General features: G+C 39.4%; 1 protein-coding gene across 2 annotated transcripts in view; it reads left to right on the forward strand.

The window, feature by feature from the left end:
• The window catches only part of EGF (epidermal growth factor), a 90611-nt gene that overhangs the window by 59910 nt on the left and 9326 nt on the right, over window positions 1–21375 (forward strand). Inside the window, exons 17-22 of one of the 2 annotated variants that reach the window (XM_032461807.1) lie at window positions 2006–2122; window positions 2784–2909; window positions 9966–10110; window positions 14197–14364; window positions 16822–16939; window positions 19757–19862. In XM_032461807.1, coding sequence (XP_032317698.1) covers window positions 2006–2122; window positions 2784–2909; window positions 9966–10110; window positions 14197–14364; window positions 16822–16939; window positions 19757–19862 — 780 coding nt within the window. The remainder of the gene's footprint in view (window positions 1–2005; window positions 2123–2783; window positions 2910–9965; window positions 10111–14196; window positions 14365–16821; window positions 16940–19756; window positions 19863–21375) is intronic. The other variant, XM_032461809.1, reaches the window with a different exon arrangement.

Consider the following 21375-nt stretch of genomic DNA (forward strand, 5'->3'; position numbering starts at 1 on the left):
TGTAGAATTCTTAATGTAGCATGTTGAGCCCTGGAGAAACTAGCCTGACTCCAACTCACCGGCCTCCATTTGTGCCCTTCTGTCCCCAGCTTTCTGTGGCCTGATTTAACTACACTGGCCTTGCCTGTAACATGCTAGTGGTGTTTGCTCGGCCCACAGTGCCCTTTTTACCCGCTCCCCTCCAAGTCTTGTGTATCCTTCAGATCTCAGCTTAATGTGCACTTTCTCAGAAAGCTTTTCCTATCCTCCTGACCAGGTGAGGTGAGAGCTGTTTCAGTTCTCTAGGAACCCTGAACTGTTTCTTGCTTGTGCTTATTATACTTAAGTAATTAATCATGTAGAAAGCAGAGCCTTTGTATTTTCCACCACAATAATTTTGGCCCTCATTACGATCTGGCATATAATAGGTACCTCTGAATGAATTAATTTTACTAGTTTTACTAACAGACCCCAGAGTGTTCTAGTGGGATAAGGCTAATTCTGATTCAGGCTGTCACCTGAATACTCTTCTTTATCATCCTTATCTAAATATGTATAATAATTTATAATTCTCAAAAGACTTTTTTTAAGTCACTTTTTCTTCAAGTTCTTAAAGCAATCATGTGAAGTAGACTAGACAGAAACTGTCAACCTGTGTTTTAGGGAGGAGGCATGTGAAACAAGACATTCCTTCCTTCTGGAGCTGGTTTGTGGCAGAAAGAACTTTGACTATGGCCCATCCCTCCTGCAGATACACATCCATTGCTTTTCATTATGCAAAGCTGCCTTGGGGTTTGCAAGTTACCAAATAAATCCTGACTCATATTCTAATTTGAAATAATTCTGCAAGTGATTTAAAAGTCTTGGGTAACTGGATACTGTCCACCATACACTCTGAACAGCCTTGTGATTTGGGAGCTAGTCTTCCAAATAAATGCCACATCAAATGGATAACTGATTTAGTCTGAACTTATCCATCTCGAAGAGTCATGAGTGAAGGAGGTGATCAAGCAAGCATGAAGGGTATGTGTTCCCACAAGAGAAATCTTCTTGCTCTAAAAGCTAAGCAAATCAAATGCAATTACCGGATGTCTGCATTCACATGACACCTAGATACTACTTAGATCATTTAACTTTCTTTAATTTATGGGCAACTTTGGAGGGCTTCTTGACTTCTTCTGTACTCAGATGAGCAAACTTAGCAGTGGAAAGGCAGAAAATAGTTTATATCTTACTGTGGTATGTCAGATACTCCAACTCCAACAGGGAGGAGTCATTTGAAGAATGACTATATACTTAAGTAATTAAAGGAAAAAAAAAAAACTTGCTCATGTTAATGGCTCAATATGCAGCTCCATCCCCTGAGGCATATGCATTTCAGTGGGGTATGAAATGAAATGATCCATTTATAGCATTTAGTTTTTATGGTTCGTGACTCTGTAAAAGTGCCTTGAGGTTTGCAAGTCACTGCATAAGTCTTGATAATCATGAATTTTGACATACATTTTCTATTATATATGAAACATAACTTTAGTAAATTGATGATAAATCTTTTCATAATTAAATCTCTTTGCCATGTTGGTACACAGATCTACTTGCTCCATATTAGTTTGTGTGTCTTTGCGGGATAAAAATATATTGACCTCTTTCGTATGTCATGATGGTTGGGAATTTTCAAATAGGCAATAAAATTTTTGAAATTTGAGTTCATTTACTTTGAGAAATTTTGTATTTCAAATTTTCAAATTGTTTAAAAAATTATAAATAAGTTCACTTAGGGGTCTTTGAATACCACACACTTCTTTAAGACTAGATTTGTTGAGAGCATGTAAATAGAAACATATGGCTTGTGGATCCTTTAATACAGATATAGTTTACAGGTCAATAAAGTGTTTCTGTTTGGAGGTTAACCTGTTCCAGAACTTGGGAAAGGAAGTACTGGGATGTTCTGTAGAACCAAAACATTAAAATCCATGTTCCTCTCTGAGATCTGGAAATAATCTGGTGGGGTTCTCACTGTTTGCAGATGACGATGACTGTGGTGCCATGGGATGCAGTCCACAGGCTCAGTGTGTTTCAGAGGGAGAGGATGCCACGTGTCAGTGTTTGAAAGGATTTGCTGGAGATGGAAGACTATGTTCTGGTAATAACAAAGGCCAGATACACGTACTATCTGGAAACAGTGAATCAGAAACATTCTCTCAGATCTTGCTGATTCAGTATCTCCAGAAGGATTTATATAATCAGTAGGGTTGAATAAATTATTTGATATTATCTAAAAAGGTAATGGATGTATGTATAGAAAATATGAAACATATATTGTTATATTGAGTTTATATTAAAATTTCATAATATATGCAATTGACATTAAGGAGAATTTATAATTAGCTTCAGAAGCATGAATTTGAGTTCAAGTCAAATTTATAAACTCCCCAATTCCAATAAAAATACATTTTTCCCCCAAAAGCTTAGGTCGTAAGTTTTAGTTTATTAAATAGGTCTTGCTGGATGGGTTTCTATTTTGTATTGATAGCCATTACTGTAAAAATCTCAGTTCTTATGGTCTGAAACTCTGGCAACAAAGTGATTCATTTACACATACTTAACTAATCGAACACCAAGAAATCTGTAAAAATTAATTCATAAGGGAACTTTATGTCCAAGATGCAGGGTTTGCATTACATTTGCAAATTATACCTATAAATAGCTGAATGATCATATGTGAGATTACACTATTCTTTACTACAATTTCATTTATACCAGGATTCCCTGCATATTTCACTAGTTCACCATTTTGCCCACAGATATAGATGAATGTGAGATGGGTATCTCAGTTTGCCCTCCCCGCTCCTCCACGTGCATCAATACTGAAGGTGGCCACGTCTGCCGATGCTCAGAAGGCTACCAAGGAGATGGGATTCACTGTCTTGGTAAGAGAGCTGTGTGCTGAGGGAGATGGGTGAAGCAGGCCTTAGAGAATCAAAGAACATTGGGTGTGGTGGGCTGAGAAAAGACAGGATATAATTGGGGTGACACACATGTTCAGACTAAAAGAGGAGTTGTGTGATCTGTTCAAACTGATATATTGCAGTTCTTGGTAAATAGTCAAGTTCATGTCCTTTTGCTATGAGCACACTAGTCAGCTTCAGAACCCCTCAGAGGCTGTTTTCCCCTCCGCCTTTCTAATTCTTTCTCTGAGAGCTGAGTGACATCAGTGCTTCATCAGTACTCCATGCCTGGAGCCATCACGGGGGGAATTGGACAGCATTTACTTTTCACTGAATCTGGCAATTGAACTGTGGTGAACTGCAGAGCTGGTGTAGGTTTGTTGGAAGCCACTGCTGTGTGTGAAGGAAAGGAAGTATGGTTTTGTGAAAGGGCTCACCAGCTGGCTCTTGATAAGTTCAAGCCACTGGCATTTAGATATAAGCAAGGTATGATTAAGAGCTCTTTCATGATCACCATCCTCTGCCAAGGTCTGGGTGTGACTTGTTGGGTTGGGAGTTCACTGAGTGAATGTCATGTACCATTCCAGGTGTCAGTAGGACAGCGTCGCTATACAAGTGAAGACCTGCCTGAAGCCATCATGGCCCAGTGAAATAGTTATGTCAGGTTTTATAGGGCTTTAAAATGTCTCTTTCAGTATTTTCTTTTCCTTCTGAAAACAAAAATCTTTTCATGGTGAGGGGCAGGTGCCCTGATAAAAAACTAAAATGGCATTGCTTTCTACCACATGTTGAGGTTGAAGATGAAATATCAGTCATAACTAGCAATTCTCTGGATCTGATGGTTTAAATCAGGCCTTTATCAGATTAGTTTTGTGGAGTCCACAGAAATCTGTAAATGCTCCTTTAAGTACATATTTGGCTGTCAGTCAGGAAAATGTCACTGCTCTAATTAAGCAGGCTCATAGATAATTTAGACAAATAGGCTTTGTATTTCATTTACTTTGAAGAGAAAGGAAGGTGTACTTTCTTGGATGTTTAAACTGACCATACTCTGAATTCTCACTCTGTTACTAACGCACCTCCTTCCATGCAGCAAGGTATCGTGGCCCAGCCTGCCTGCCTGGCATGGAGTCCTCAGGCCACATGGAAGCACTGGACTTGTCCTTGTTCTCCATGCTGTCCCTCTGCTTCCAAGTATATATGTAGATACCGTGCTTTGACCCACGCCTGGCACATAATAAGTGCTGTTTAAAATTGTTATTGCTGTTCTTAAGAGTAGTTATATTTCTTGGCTGAGAGTACATCTTTGTTTTTGCTTCTTGGAAAAGCTCTCTCTCATTCTCAAGGTGATATTTCATAGAGATTACAATAGGATGTCGGTTAAAAAAAAAAGAATACTCCATTTGGGCTATTCCAGATAGTGATTCATTGTGACAAATATTTAACTGGCCCCTGTTAGTGCAAAGACGTAGTACTAGGATCTGTGAGGAATACCAAAATGATAAGGCTGTTCTTGCTTACAAGAATATGATGTAAAAGAAATGCAGCTGTATGATCATCTCAATAGATGCAGAAAAAGCATTTGATAAAATTCAACACCCATTTATGATAAAAACTCTCACCAAAGTGGATATAGAGGGAACATATCTCAACATAATAAAAGCTATATATGACAAACCTACAGCCAGCACAGTACTCAACGATGAAAAACTCAAAAGCTTCCCACTAAAATCTGGGCCAAGACAAGGATGCCCACTATCACCACTCCTATTCAACATAGTCTTGGGAGTCCTAGCCACAGCAATCAGGCAAGAGAGAAATAAAAGGGATCCAAATTGGAAAAGAAGAGATAACAGTGTCACTGTATGCAGATGATATGATACTATATATAGAAAACCCTAAAAGGTCCGCACAAAAACTATTAGAACTAATCGAAGAATTCATCAAGGTAGCAGGTTACAAGATTAACATTAATAAATCAGTTGCATTTCTTTACACTAACGATGAATCAACAGAAAAAGAAAGTAAATAAACAGTCCCCTTTAAAATAGCACCCAAAGTAATAAAATAGCTAGGAATAAATCTAACCAAGGAGGTGAAAGACATACACAGAAAACTATAAACCATTGATGAAGGAAATTAAAGAAGACTTAAAAAAAATGGAAAGATAACCCATGCTCCTGGATTGGAAGAATCAATATTGTTGAAATGGTCACACTGCCCAAGGCAATCTACAGATTTAATGCAATCCCTATCCAATTACCCAGGACATATTTCACAGAACTAGAACAAATCATAATAAAATTTATATGGAGCCACAAAAGACCTAGAATTGTCAAAGCATTACTGAAGAGAAAGAGGCTGGAGGAATAACTCTCCCAGACTTCAGACAATACTGTAGAGCTACAGTCATCAAGACAGCATGATATTCGTACAAAAACAGACATATAGACCAATGGAACAGAATAGAGAGCCCAGAAATGAACCCACAAACTTTTGGTCAACTAATCTTCGACAAAGGAGGCAAGAATATACAATGGAATAAAGACAGTCTCTTCAGCAAATGGTGTTGGGAAAACTGGACAGCAGCATGTAAATCAACGAAGCTAGAGCACTCCCTTACACCATACACAAAAATAAACTCAAAATGGATCAAAGACTTAAACATAAGAAAGATATAATAAACCTCCTAGAAGAAAATATAGGCAAAACATTATCTGACATACATCTCAAAAATGTTCTCCTAGGGCAGTTTACCCAAGCAATAGAAATAAAAGCAAGAATAAACAAATGGGACCTAATAATAAATAAAACTTACAAGCTTCTGCACAGCAAGGAAACCAAAAGTAAAACAAAACGACAACCTATGGAATGGGAGAAAATTTTTGCAAACGATGAAACTGACAAAGGCTTGATCTCCAGAATATATAAGCAGCTCATATGACTTAATAAGAAAAAAACAAACAGCCCAATCCAAAAATGGGCAGAATACCTAAACAGGCAATTCTCCAAGGAAGAAATACAAATGATCAACAAGCACATGAAAAAATGCTCAATATCACTAATTATCAGAGAAATGCAAATCAAAACTACAATGAGGTATCACCTCACACCAGTCAGAATGTCCGTCATTCGAAAGTCCATAAATGACAAATGCTGGAGAGGCTGTGGAGAAAAGGGAACCCTCCTATACTGCTGGTGGTAATGCAATTTGGTGCAGCAGTGTGGAAAACAGTATGGAGATTCCTCAAAAGACTAGGCATAGACTTACCATATGACCCTGTAATCCCACTCCTGGGCATATATCCAGAAGGAACCCTACTTCAAAAAGACACCTGCACCCAAATGTTCATAGCAGCACTATTTACAATAGCCAAGACATGGAAACAGCCTAACTGTCCATCAACAGATGACTGGATAAAGAAGAAGTGGTATACTTATACAATGGAATACTATTCAGCCATAAAAATGACAACATAACACCATTTGCAGCAACATGGATGTCCCTGGAGAATGTCATTGTAAGTGAAGTAAGCCAGAAAGAGAAAGAAAAATACCATATGAGATCACTCATATGTGGAATCTAAAAAAAAAAAAAAAACCATAAATACAAAACAAACAGACTCATAGACATAGAATACAAACTTGTGGTTGCCAAGGGGGCGGGGTATGGGAAAGGACAGAATGGGATTTCAAAATCTGTAGATACTGACAGGCATATGCAGAATAGATAGACAAGATTATACTGTATAGCACAGGGAAATATATACAAGATCTTGTGATAGCTCATAGCAAAAAAAATGTGACAATGAATATATGTATGTTCATGTATAACTGAAAACTTGTGCTCTACACTGGAATTTGAGACAACATTGTAAAATGACTAACTCAATACAAGAATGTTATAAAATAAAAGTAAAAATAAAAATAACTGCAGCTGTGATAATTGGTGAAGAAAAGTACGCATCATAAGAGTAGCGAAAATTAAATGGAAGTTCAGAACTGGTAGAAATGTCTGTTTGCAGTATTGGGAAAGACTTCGTGGAGGAAGTATCATTTTGCATAGACTTGGGGGCATGAGTACATTTTTATCAGGCAGAAATGTGAAGGAGTAGGGAGCATTTCAGCTATGAACACATCACAGGTGTTATTTGGGGGTAGAGAATAGCCTAATTGAGCACTGAGTGTAGATTGTGTGTGAGGGAGAACAGAAACTGAAGTTGGCAAGGCTGTGTTTAGTCTGCTCAGGCTGCCATATAAAATGCTGTGTAGAATGGGTGGTCTAAACAACTGTAATGTAACTTTTCAGAGTTCTGGAAGCTGGAAGTCCCAGGTTACTGATACTGGCAGATTTGGTTCCTGGTGAGGATCTGCCTGACTTGCAGATAGCCACCTTCTTGCTCCACAGTCATGTGGCCTTTGCTCTGTGATCCATGAGGAGAAAGAGAAAGAGATATCTCTGGTATTTCTTCCTCTTAAGGACATCAGTACTATTGGATTAGGGTCCCACTCTTCTGACTGCATCTAACCTTAATTGCTTCCTTATAGGTCCTATCTCCAAATACAGTCACATGGAGAGTCAGGGCTTTGATATATGAATTTGGGGGGAATACAATTCAATCCATAACAGATAGGTTGGGTTATGAATCTGAGGGTCAGTCATTGGGGTTTTACTTCTCTAGACCAGCACTGTCTAGTGGAAATCTAATGTCAGTCATATATGTGACTTAAAATTTTCTAGTAGCCACATTACAAAAAGTAAAAAGAGACAGGGGAAATTAATTTTAATAATATTTTATTTAACTCAGTATATCCAACATACTATTTTAATGTGCATAATAAATATAAAAATTATTGAGATATTTTACCTTCTTTCATATGTCAGTACTTCATCTTCAAAATCTGGCATGTTTTTGCACTTACAGCACATTTCAGTGTGGGCTAGCTGCAGTGCAGGTGCTCAGAACTCACATGTGGCGATGGCTGCCCTATCGGGCATTATGACTCTGGGCAACAAACACTAGCAGCATTTGAGTCAAGGGTGCAGTGATGGAAGATGTGGTTTAGGAAAATTAATCTGGCACTGGTGGTGAGGAGTAGAGTGGAGGAGAGGTAGGGTGTAGGGAATGTAGTAAGGCTGCTCTTAAAACCGTGGAAAACAGATGAGAGGGAGGATCTAAATGTTAGGGTGATGGTACCTGAGAAGAGAAAAGGTGAATAGTTGGTGAAGTAATGACTTTCTTTATATTTATTAAAAAAGGTACAAGTGCTATATTTGATATGATCTGAACTTCTAAATGTTTGCCTGGAGATAGTTTATCAATCTCCAACTTTCCCACTGAGGTACTTGTGCTGGGAAGTGTCCTTTCCTTCCAAGCAACAGGAGAACTTCCAGCCTTACGTCAGAAGTTTACTTGCATGGGTCTGAAGCTGAGGGACCCAGCTCATCTCTTTCTCCAACATTTATGATAGAATTTTTGGATTTAAAAATGTATAGAGCTCTGAGAGCATGTAGCATGAAAGAAGTTGAAAATGCTCCCCTTGCGGAATATTGGATTTTCCAGTGATGTGACCCTCTTTTCTCTTTTGCACCCCCTTTTCTCCTTCCTACTCCCTTTTCCTGGCAGATATCGATGACTGCCAACTAGGCGTGCACACCTGTGGGAAAAACACCACCTGTACAAATACGGAGGGAAACTATAGCTGCTTGTGTGCTGGCAGCCTGTCTGAACCTGGGTGGATTTGCCCTGGTGGGTTGGTGGGTGGTCTAGATCCTAGGAGAGGGAATTGATACCCAAGTGTATTTCCATTAGAACTTCTAGAAATCATTTGGTTCAGTCAGGCTGGTGGTGAGTTTACTTCCCTGATTAGATTGATACTGGGGTTGAGAATGTGAAATAATCCAAGTGTTCATAATTTAATAGCATCTGGAATAAATCCTTTTTAATTGCTCACAGTTCAATAAAGGTGGGAACACAGGTGATTCTCTTTAACTCTGCAGCTAATGTCCTGATTTGTAATGTTGATTTCTGGGGCTGCTGGAAAAACTCTGCAGGGCTAGACAGGTTGGGAGGATGTCTGGACTGTTAGCATTTTGAATCACTTTCTAGGATTTTAGAAAGTCAGTATTTCTCGATCTGAATTAGAAATTTTTCAAATGCTAATAATGGTCAATTCCTGCTTCCTGAACCCTATCCCCATAACAGCAGTGTCTGCTCACCATCAGCACCTGGGAAGGGGAGCTGGCTCTATAGACCCTGGAAGCCAGGATCAGGGGCTCTCTCCCTGTCACTGCCAGCTAGTTACCTGACTCAGCTCTGCAAGCAGAAAGCATCCTAAGGAAGGAAAGTTCTGCACTCGCTTGGGTCTCTGCTTTTTTAGCACATTATTTTCTAAAACAACTTGCTCTTCTTAAAGGCCTTGGAAGACTGCTAATACTTACATAGTCAGCTACACACCCTAATGTTTTCCTTTTAAAGAGCAGTGAACCATTCAATAAAAGGGATGTTACCATTTTGGCATTCCCCTCTGTTATTGTAACATTTCCTTTTTGTCAAAGTTGCTACTCTTGTCTTTGAGGGTTCCCCTGAAAGTTAAATCATTTTTAGAAGAAAGTATTGTGTAGGAGAAATTTTTGAGACTCCCAGGAAACTGGGGTAGTAGCCTCTGTAGTGGTGAGTGGTTTATACATAAGCCGTAAAAAGATACTGTGGTTCAGCAAGACCTTAAAGCTAACTTGTTTTACGTGGTGTGTGTTTATGGATGACAGATGTGCTTTTATAATAATACCAGTGACTTGGGATTCATACGATTTTAGGATTGACCATTCTCTCACTTGCCTCCAGTATGCTTTATGTCAGATAATACTGAACCTAAAGGAGGAATGGCTGGCTTCATGGTGATTGACATAAAGTCTGATTAGGAAAGTGAAACTATTGTTCTATCTCACAAATTGTTCACAGAAATTAGTGCCTGTTTTTGATATCTGAAAAACCCTAATCAGTTCAGAAAGTAACAGAAATGCCTTGATTCTCCTAGACTCTACTCCGGTGTCTTACCTCAGGGAGGATGGCCCCTATTCTGTGAGAAGTGTGTACCGCAAATGTCCGCCATCCTATCATGGGTACTGTCTCAACGGTGGTGTGTGTACTTATCTTGAACTAATCAACCACTCTGCCTGCACGTAAGTCAACCTGTTTTTCTGACAGCACAGAGATATATTGCAGCCATAACTTTTAGTGGATTTATAAAATTTATATTGAGATTTTTCTATAATTAGGTTTTTCCATATGCATTTACATATATAAATTGTGTGTGTGTGTACATACATGTGTTGCACCCTCCTTGCATATTACACCCACACACACACCAGGTGCCAGTGGTAAATATAAAATTTAAGGAATTGGTGATTTTCCCTGTTACTTAAATATCTTGATGTTACTACTGATACAGTCTGGGGATTAAACTGAGAAGATTTCTTAAAACTTTGATTTATTTTCTGCCAAACAGATGAAGAGCATCTATGCTGTGTTTCTGAATTTAAAAAGTGTCACACTAGACATCTTGCCTTCAATTCTCAAAACTATTTGTGTGTGTATATATATATATATTTTCCCCCCTTTTACTTCCTAATAGTTGGCATTTAGAGGTTTGTTTGTTTGGTAATAACTGCTGGATGCAGCCATGGCTGCCTTTTCCTCTGTTTTTGTCCCCGTTATGATTTCGGTGGGCAAAGTGTCGACCTGAAGAGAGGGTTCAAAGAAGCCCTGGAACTGTGAGGTGCTCCCACCACACTCACTTGGAAACCACCCCCCTCAGAGTCTTCAGTAAAACTACACTTACAAGATCTAGTTCTGGATCAAATCTTATTTTTAATTACTTTCATTTTTTGAAGGCAATATAAGGGAATCAAAAAATAAATAGGTCTCTTATGGCTAGACTCCTGACTCATGAATAATTTTCTACGTGGCTGAGGAAGGAGTGATAGAATATTCCAGTCCTCACAAATAGATGCTATAAGCTTAAAGGCTTTGATTATTTTATCAATAATACTCAGCAGAAACATAGTCTGAATTTATAGAAGAACAAGTTATATTCTGTGATAAAGTGTATGGCCTTGCATTATAAATCATGTCAGCCTGACAAAAATAGTGAAAATTGCTCATGAATATTAGCAAAAATAACACAGTTCTAGTAGAAATCTGCTTCCATATTCATATTTTATGCTGTGATTTTCTAACCTAAGGTAAAGTTTAGTACTTAACATTAATCATCCTTGATTTTGATAATAAGAATCAAATTGTTTTTACCTGTTTGTGGCTCCTTACTATTCCAAATAGTGAAATTCTGAAGACAAATGTGTTAGTCATGGTTTGCGTTTCTCTCTGATACTTGAACTCTGGGTTACAAAAGGCATTGTTATAGTATGAGGGTACTGCAGGGTTGCATATTGCAGTTAGCATATTAATTTCATTTGGACCGAATTCATTAAATGAATTGTGAACTCTTTAGCACACTGCTTTTTTGTCATTAAATCCTGATGAAAATATCATATTCCCCTGATAATGTTTTAAACACAAGCTGCACAAAATGACGATTAAACTGAAGTTAACACTTAATTTTAAGGACCTTTCATTGAAAGCAATATTTAAAATATCACCAGAGTTCCTATTAATCTGGATCATAACTTTGTTTTTGAATTCTGTATTTAATACAAACATGGTTTAATCAAACATTCAACCTTTCCCTCCTTCCCTGCCCTGATGACCTCACCTTGTATTTAATTCCATAATAAAATGTCTCTAGGGGGTGCTTCCCAGTCCAACTTTGATTTGAAACACTTCATAGGCATCATTCTGTACAGAGTGTTCTTAATGTTGTGAGAAGGTTGATAAAGGTTGCTTGGAGGCCGTGGAAGCTCCCCTCAGATACAGGGACCCCCTGGCTGCCCCAAGGACGCAGAGGATGTGAGAACTGAAAGTCTCCATGCCCAAAGTTGTCTTCACGGGTTCCCTGCTCGGGGGATTCTCAGAGGACTCCAAACCTCCTGACCACAGAAGAGGTCTTCATTTATTCTGGTTTGGATCCCTTCCAGGCAGATCTTCTTCCACCCAAGTTCCCCCAACATCAGTGCTGTGAAACATTTCATAAACAAAGAGTTGTGTGGCTAAATCAGTTAGAGAAATGCTGCATATGCTAGCCTTCAGTTCTTGATTCATTTTACACCACAACACATGAAAAAGTCTTACTGACCTTAGTTTAGTCCAGAATTTCTTGAAATTATTTGACCATGGAAACTGAAACTTACTTGGCCAGAGAATCTTGTGTTTGGTATAGGAGAAGAACTAACTGATAACCCAAAGAGGTAGTGGTGTGTGGCCCGCCTATGTGAAATTCTGGCTGGCTGCTCTGGGGCCTTACAAGGCTGAGAGGCTTTGATATTGCAGCCTGCCTTGGCTCCTCAGGTCTCTTGTCATGAGCTTGTTATATTCTTTGAGAGCCTAAAATCTCTGAGAGGATTAGAGATACGGCCTTCTAACATTCAGCAGTTTAAAAGTGGCTGCTAGGCATTGATAGTAAATGTCTACATGCAAAGACAGCTAGAATTAAAACAACATCCTGGACAGTCAGGGGGTAACTTGGTGGTCCTTTCTGCTACCTACACTCAGATCCTGCATTCTCTTACAGGGTTAGTTCTAGAAGAATAGTTTTTCAGAGGTGCATGGAGCTTAAAACCCTTTTTGAAAGTGACCCAATGTAGTAAAAAGAACACAGGCTTTGAAATCAGAGAACCATTTACACCAGACTTGCCATTCACTAGCTATGTGACCTGATACAAATGACTTAACCTCTTTGAGTCTCATCTTCCTCATCTGTAAACTGGGGATGTGCCATCAAGAATAAAATAAGTGAAAGTGCCTAGCACAGTATCAGAAACATAAGGTGCATAACAGATGTTAGTTCTTTTCCCTCCTGTCTCTGAAAGTGCCTCGCCAAAGCTCCAATGACCAACTCATGGGTTAGACTCGAGACCTTCACGGGCTTCATCCGTGCATTAGGTGCTTGCTTCATCCAGAGCTTTTCCCACACTGCCTCTTCCCACCGCAGGGACTGGTATCAACTCACTGTATATTCATTCCTTCACCTCCATTTGGAATAAAGTGGGGACATGGGCATAGAGACCGTGGATCCAGGGCCAAGGGGAAGAAATTCCTAACAAGTGAGCATCACAAAATTTTTAATAGAATTTTTCTGTGCTGCTTGTTTTATTTCTTTTTTAATCGAAGTATGGTTGTTTTACAATGTCGTGTTCGTTTCTGGTGTACAGCACAGTGATTCAGTTATACGTGTATATATCTTTTTCACAGGTTCTTTATCATAGGTTTTTGAATATAGTTCCTTGTGCTAAACAGTAGGCCCTTGTTATTTATTTTATATATAGTAGTTTGAATCTGAAAGTAATAGAATATTTTTAAAGTTTATGCTCTCGCAAAGAATAATAGAATATAGTTGTTGTATCCAAGATCCCGAGTTTCTGGAAGCATGCATTCCCAGTAGATGGCAGCATTGTTTCACCTACTTTCATCTGAAGGATCACAAACCTTCACATTTGTGTTGGTCTCTGGTAATTCCAGTCACAGCTTCACTAATGAAGCAGCAGTGAATGCTGATTTTCCTCCTTTAGGTTTTCCATCTTGAAGAAACTAGGCAAATGCTTGTGTGTCGCCACTGAGACCTCTTGGCCTGTAGTGATTAAAAAAAGAAAAAAGGGAGAGTGGTTTCCTCTGCAGTCTGTGCTTCCTCTTCAGAGACCACTCATATCCTTTTACAGCCTGGTCTCAAGTAAGACTCTGCCTTCAAATTCTTCCTTCCTTCGACCTGTACTCATTGCAGTCTGGCCAAACATTTGTTCCAAAACTTCTTTGGCTCATAAGGCAGAGTTGCTTTGTTGGTTTTCGAAAGAGTTCTTGATAGGATTTTAGCCTAACAGAGATTGGTCTTTAACCAATGTTCTGCAAAGCCTTATGGAGGTGCTATGCAAATAATCCCCTATTTATCCCAGGGCCAACAGACCAATGAGGGAAGTCCATGCTGCATTAACTTGTCAACTAGAGTGCTTTCAACACACCTTTGATGGATTTTCCATATGCTTCCAATAAAGAGCTGAGGCTGAAATGCAGAGGTTGAGAGACGGCTGGCTATTGAGTGTAAAAATATTAGCATGTATGGCCATGGCTCACTGCTGACCTCTGTTTGTGTGTTGTCACAGCTGTGTTGTTGGCTTCTTCGGGGAGCGATGTCAGTCTCAAGACTTTACATGGTGGGATCTGCGCCACGCTGACCACGGGCAGCAGCAGAGCATCACCGTGGTGGCTGTCTGTGTGGTGGCACTGGTCCTGCTGCTGCTCCTGGGGCTGTGGGGGGCTCACTACTACAGGTGACTTTTCTTCCATTGGCACTTTCAACCTCCTTCTAGCTCCCGGGAGCTCCTTGCAATGAGCTTCTTCTACACAGTTATTTCATTTAACAAGTAGAATAGCACTAAAAGAAAACAAAAAATGGTCCAGGATTTCACTGCTCTAAAATATCAGTGGTTTTATTGTTCCATTCTAGTCTTTGCGCATAGACCTGTGTAGTTTATGGGATTGTTATTTACCATAGTGCATTTTTATATTCCACTTTTTTCTTTTAGCATCACATGCTTTTCTCCCCACAGCCTGCATGTAACTATAATTTTTCATGGCTGCCTTCCACTGAGTTGATTTCCCACAAAGTATTAACTTTGGTTCAAGAAAATCAGTATCTTCCCTAACTTGGAAAGAAGCTTCTGGTTCTTGAAGCTTATGTTTTCAATAATTTCAAGTTAAAAGTTTAAAACTGTGGAATGATACTATTTACACAATTAAAAAAAAAACTACATAAGGGTGAAGAAATGGGCATTGCATTGTTTGCTCATTATTTACTATCTTAAAAAGTAGGATAGTATCTCCACTATCATCAATATTGAAAAGCATTATATGTACTATTGTAGTTTGGCATATAGGAATTAATAAATGCTTTCTGTTGTTATTGTTATGATTTTCCATGAACTGTAATCTTACCCAAGGAGTCACATATTCTGAACCCTTTTCTCTTTTGAGATGCAGGATTCTCAGGTACAAACTTGAAATTTTAATTCAGTGGTCCATCAGTAACCTTTGTACTTTTTAGGCTGGTATTCAATCAGTATCTTGGATGTTTGTAGGAAGAATATTGCATAATCTGTGGTTCATCCCATTGGACAGAACATCAAAAGACAAGTAGATGCTTGGCAAATAATGTAGAAAAAACAGAAGGAAGAAACTTAAGTACATATATACTATAATTATTAAGTATTTTTTCTTATTCTATGGGCTGTGACGTAGTAAGATTCTGCTAAGATCAAATTAAAACTGCCAGTCTAAACATTGCCATATTACTAATGAATACCACTAAATAGAGCTCTAGCATTGAGTTTTTAAGTTAGATATGTTAACGATTTTCTTTAAAGAGTTAAAATCAGTTGCTCCTCCTTTTGTATCAGATTGTGTAGATTGACTTTTCTATATCGACTGCTCAATACTGTTTGTCTTGTGTATCTCTGAAAAGATTAATGTTTGTGGAACTAAGTAATTTTAAAGTATTTAAGATATTATTACTTCATAAAACTTGATTTCTTGGAAGGACCCCTTTGTAAGGAAATCAACAGGAAAGTAATGACAGAAACTATAATTTGGAACTTTGAAACTGTTTCTATTAGCCACTTAATTTTTTTTCCTCATTGCCTTTGATTAAAAATAATAACCCACACCATTTCCTAGTACTATCTGTTACATGGAATTCATAGCTCTGGGACGGGCTTCCCCAGCAGCCCCTGCCTTCCTTATTGCCGTTCCTCAGAATGTGCAGGCAGGCCTGTCTGACCAAGCATTGTGCTCCTAGTGAAAATTAAGCTGCCATCTACCCCAAGATAGCAGTGCCATTTTGGAGTCTTGAGTCTGGCTGGTGGTCTTCCCCACCATCTTTCCTTCATTGCCTTCCCTTAAATGGGTGCTCAGTGTGTACCTGTCTCTCTCTCTCTCAAGGCTATGCTTTGAGGACAGGGATCCCACTGTAAGGCTCCATCTCCCTCCCTTCCTCCCCCCAGGGCATGACATCATGCCTTGAAAAGACTAGCACTTAATGTTTGTCAAATAAGTATTTTATAAAACTAGATTTGGAGGCAGGACACCTAGTCCATTCCCTGGCTTGGCAGCTACGAGACAGTCTTCTCTTGGGTGTTCCACTCCTTGTGTTCTTGCTCTGACGCCTTTGAAATTGCAGCAGGCCAAGGAAGGAACCTAGGCTTTGTGTCATTGTGACCCACCTCCTGGGCTGCCATTGGTAGCTGTGTGCCTTGAGTGCATCAATACTGTTGTCCAGCCCTGCTGGCTTCACTTGTAAAATGGAGCTAATAGAGGGTGTGTCACACAATTGCTGTGATAGTATTTCCATAGGCACTCCCTCCCCCACAAAATTCTAAGTCCATTTAGGTAGAGATTTTGTTGTTGTTTTTCCAGTCACTGGTACTAGGACAGAGCCTAGGATATAGTTTGTACTCAATCAATGTGTCCATGACTGCATGGCTCCCCTCTGCCTCACCCCACGCCCTCCACTCTCTTCTTACAGTACCTTGGAAAGAGTGAAGCATCATCTGGAAAGTAATGCAGGAAAGAATACCTTAAAATTCCAAAGTTATGCTTCTGGTATTCTTAATACTTCTCTCCCATGCATTTTAAGTACCTAATTTTCAGTAGCAAAAGTAGTTGTCCCTGCCCATCAGTGAGTGTGCTGTTGTTTTGTTTTGAGATTGTCTCACATTTTGGCTTTATTGCAGGACTCAGAAGCTGCTATCGAAAACTCCAAAGAATCCTTATGAAGAGTCCAGCAGAGGTGTGAGTGGTATCGGGCCTGCTGATGGCGAGACTGGGATGTCCTCTTGTCCCCAACCTTGGGTAATGTGACTAAAGTACTCAAAGCAAGAAATTGGTTTTAAATTAATCCTCGTTCATTTTTTCTCATTCTTCAATGAGTTCAAAGAGACTAGAACATGTTCTAGCTTCCACCTGGTGCTAATAATGCCCAGCACCCCAGTAACAGGGGAGGTCCTGGGTGGGCAGTGGGGGTGGGGACCTGTGTCCCAAATTAATCAGACAAGCTAAAGCAGTGCCATAACATAATGGCGCAGGACATTTATGGGTTTTTTTTCTATCATGTAGTTTTTTCCTGTAACAGCTTTTTATGTCTTTGTGAAAAGTCATTCCCAATTTTTAGGTGATCCCTTTCAGATGGATGCCTTAAAAAGCCAAGATTATCCTCCTAATTTTCTTAACATTTCTTTTCTCACACATATTTTAAGTTCCCTAAACTTCAGCAGCAAAACAGTTGCCATGTTTAGCAAACAAAAATAAAGGACACCTAGTTAAATTCATACTAATACTAAAAGCCCAAATTTAAATTCAAATTTAACTGGGTATTCTGTATTTTATCTGGCAACCCTATACATTTTCCAAACAGCATAGGGATGATTGGGAAGTTCAAAATGCTTCATAGATCATCCACTTGAGCAATTGACCCTCAACACTAGAGGGCAGACTTGGGACAGGCACTCTTGAAATTGTTGGAATTTCCATTTCCAGAATCCTGTCAGAGATAACTTGACTGGTTCAGTGTGTGTTGTTGGTATCATTTCTGGTATATATTGTGGAAGAGGCTGGACTATTGGCAGGTCCATTGGGGGAATGAAAACCTGGCAGCACCTAGGGAAAAGGTTATTAGGGAGAGGTTTTGGAGGGGCAAAGGCAACATTTGGGGTCTTTTCCATGTCATTTCTTCCACTCCCCAGCCTCTACCTCACTTGCATTTCCAGAGAATAGCTTTCCTGTGGCTGTGCTTTTGACTGACAAGTGATCATCTGTCCCTGCCTGTTATAGGCATTCAGTGCATACTTATTTTTTTGGTTGAACTTGAGTACAGAAATACAGTAAGAATTGTGAATTCTGGCTTTCCTCTCTCACCATTTGGCTAATTTTCAGCGAGTCACTTAACCACTGTTTCCTCATCAGGACTCCAAGGTATTTGGATTATATGAGCTCTAAGATCCTGTCTGTCTCTGGAGATTTTGTAGGTGTGTGAACCTCGGTGGACTTAACTATAGAATGTCCTCAGTTCTTTGAAGCTTCATGACTTTGCGGACTTCTCGATTACCCAGATTGTATGTGTCAGTCTCTATGGTACTTCCTTCAGTTTCGGATAGCAAGTTTAGTTCATCTTATTTAAATCATGGGAGAGAAGGAGAAACACAGTCTGTGTGTATCTAGCTTTTTAAAAAATCAAAAACACTTGCCACTGTCGTGAGCAGCTTGCTGGCTCAGGGCTGTGGTGGGAGGCCTGGGGATGCTGAGCTCAGTCTCCCAGCCATCAGAACTTGTCGTCGACACCAATGGTTGCTGCAGATATCTTTGCGGGTGGGAGAGAGCTGAGCACCCAAACTGAAGGAGAAGCAGCAGAAACAAATTTGTTTCCATTGGCTGCCTTCCCCAACCCAGCACAGAATTCTGGGACCTATTGACAGAGAGGCATGTGGTTGGAAAATCTGCAGTGCAGAGGGCTGGATTTTGGCTTGAGCCAGAAAATTGGGCATGTGCCCTTAAACAGTGGGTCATGTATCAGTTTTGCAGTATGTTACTGCAGAGATCACTGATGCGGAGGAGATGGTGAAGTGTGATTAGTGTTGTGGAAAACAAGAAAATGGAAACGTGTTCAGAGGACTTACCCTTCTCTTACTAACGTTTCTCTCCCTAATCAACTCCATTCATTATTCTTCCTACACTTTTCTCAAAGAGGAACATGACCAAGGAGATTCTTTTTTCTATTCCCTTTTCCTCATTGTATTTCTGCATTATGGGCTCATTATATAGAGGGCCCACTTCTGAATCCATAGGGCATAATCAACCAAAACCTTGGGGCATTCCCTCTGCTGTGTTCCTGATTGGCAAGGAAGGACTTCACCAAACTGCATCCTTCATCCTGGGTCGTGGGGTCACTTCTTTTCTTTCCTTTTATCATTAGTCTGCTTTAATCCCTGATCTATCTGGTGTGACTGTGAGCCTGTGAACTCTGCCCAGCCCGCACTGCAAGTGCCCAGTCAAATGTGGACAGTACAAACAATGATAAAAATAATCATTTTGTTGACCAAAGAGAAATGATGTTTTCTGGGCCTGACTTTTAGAATTCTGGTTCCCAAGCTGTTCAGGCATGAAAAGACATCTCATGCATCCCTGCAAAATAGCAGTTGCACTATTAGTTCTTATTCCCACTAGTGAGCCCAGATTACTCAGAACTTGGTAGCACGTTTAAGTGAATTTTATTAACTAAGCACACACACATATTTGAAAAGTTGGAGCGTGTACATGTATGAAATATTATTTGGCCAGTGGACAGTGCTCAGACCACTTGTGTATTCTTGGATTGCTTATAGTAAAAAGTAGCCCCCGGGGATCCATGACCCACAAGTTGGGATTCCAGAATTAGAAGAGTAATTCAGTAAAGGTATTGGCTGTACCTAGTGGCTTTAATAGGGAGTAACATAAGGTTTCTAACTGAAAACTGAATCTTTCATTAGCCAGAGGGATAAATTTGATCAGGGGCTTTCTTTCAGCTTCCACCCTCCGTAGGGTGAACATGACCAAGCCACAGACTTTTATTTAATGTATGTTGAGATAATTTATGAATTTTAACAATGTTCTGTCTCTCCCTTTTGTTCTCTGCAGTTTGTGGTTATAAAGGAACATCAAAACCTCAGGAATGGAAGTCAACCTCTAGCCCTCGAGGATGGCCTGGTAGCAGATGTTGGCCAGTTTTCTTCTCTGGAGCCTGGTGAATGATTATCTTTACCTGGATCTTGAGGGTTTCCGTGAACGTGAAGAGTCTCATCTATGCACAGAAACAATAGTTAAATTGTATAAGCTATAAATGACATAGAACTTCAGAGAAGTATATTTGGACTAGATTCTTATCTTCTGTGAGGTTACCATTTCACTCAAAACTCTGGTTGCACAGCAGTCTGCTAGATTCCTTTGAGCCAGCACAGAATGAGTGATTCTTTGTTTTTGAATTAGATTGGAATTTGAGGTCATTTTGGGGGCTTGGGGTCTATTTTGGCATCTGTAGGTATGGTTCCAGTGAAATTGCAAATGGCTCCAAGACCATGTGTTCCATGTCCTTGTAGGAAGGGTTTTTGTGAATTTAGGTTGATCTGAGGGGGTTCTCCTAGGGATGTGGGAGTATTTATGTTTTATCAGGGGCTAGTCCTCAGCCAGATGCCTGGCCATCTTGAAATCTAGCCAGACCACTGGGAGAGAGGCCATAAAATCCACCCACGTTCTCAGACTGTTATGGAACTCAGTCTGCTTCAGGTAGATGTGGAGTTAGATGTGATTTGATGTAATACTTTTGCCAAGAGTTGGATTATGATAAACTTGTTGGGCTTGGATGTAGTATTTCCTAACTCAGAGGACAAGGTTTGAACATGCTTTGTATCATAAGCCTTTAGAAAGTTTCAGAGAAACTTTGAGTCAACAAAAATAGTTCCTCTGCTAATGAGAGGTACTTCAGCCCCACTTATATTTTTTTGGTATTTGCCCTTCATAAATATGCTTATTACCATTCTCTCCTCCTTACATTTCCTTGTAGAGAGAACATAGACTTGTTGTTTTGAAAACTCACTCTAAATCCCCCTCTCATACCTATGTTGCCATGTAACCCAAATTCAGTATAACTTTATTTCCTAATTTGAGGAGGGTTCTGGATATTAAGGTATGCTTCCGCATTGAATATCAAAACTACAATGTAAAATGTATTTTAATATATATTGTTACTAGAGTTTCTACCTGGATAATGAAAATTTAGCATTTTACAAAAGTTCCTTGGGTTTTTGTCGTTATTAGTAGCATTTTTGAAAGTAGTGGAATATCTTGTAGTTTCATAGTACTTTTTATTGAGGGGCTAAAAGCAAATAATTCTTTTTTATGAAGGTAATCTCCTTTAGAGGTACATATAATGTAATTTTTGCAAGATAATTAGTAGTGCAATTTAAAGAGTATGGTTAAACTCAGAAAAGAACTAAGAACTGAGTACTCAGGATTAAATTAGAATCTCTTTTTCTTCATTCTGTTGCAGTTTAACCCATTCTTTATGAGCCACTTATATACTTGTCTCCCAGTATGAGTGATCATGTTCCCAGTTGTGTCCAGCCATCTCATAAATGTCTGTTTACGAAAGTGCATGTAGAGATTGGAGGTGGGGAGGTAGAGTGGAAAATGAGATAAATAAGACTGGCCCTGAGCCAGTTCTTTCTCTGTACTCCTGGAAAACCCATTAAACCACAGGC

The sequence above is a fragment of the Camelus ferus genome, chromosome 2 (genome assembly GCF_009834535.1).
Source record: "Camelus ferus isolate YT-003-E chromosome 2, BCGSAC_Cfer_1.0, whole genome shotgun sequence".
NCBI classification, from domain to species: domain Eukaryota; kingdom Metazoa; phylum Chordata; class Mammalia; order Artiodactyla; family Camelidae; genus Camelus; species Camelus ferus.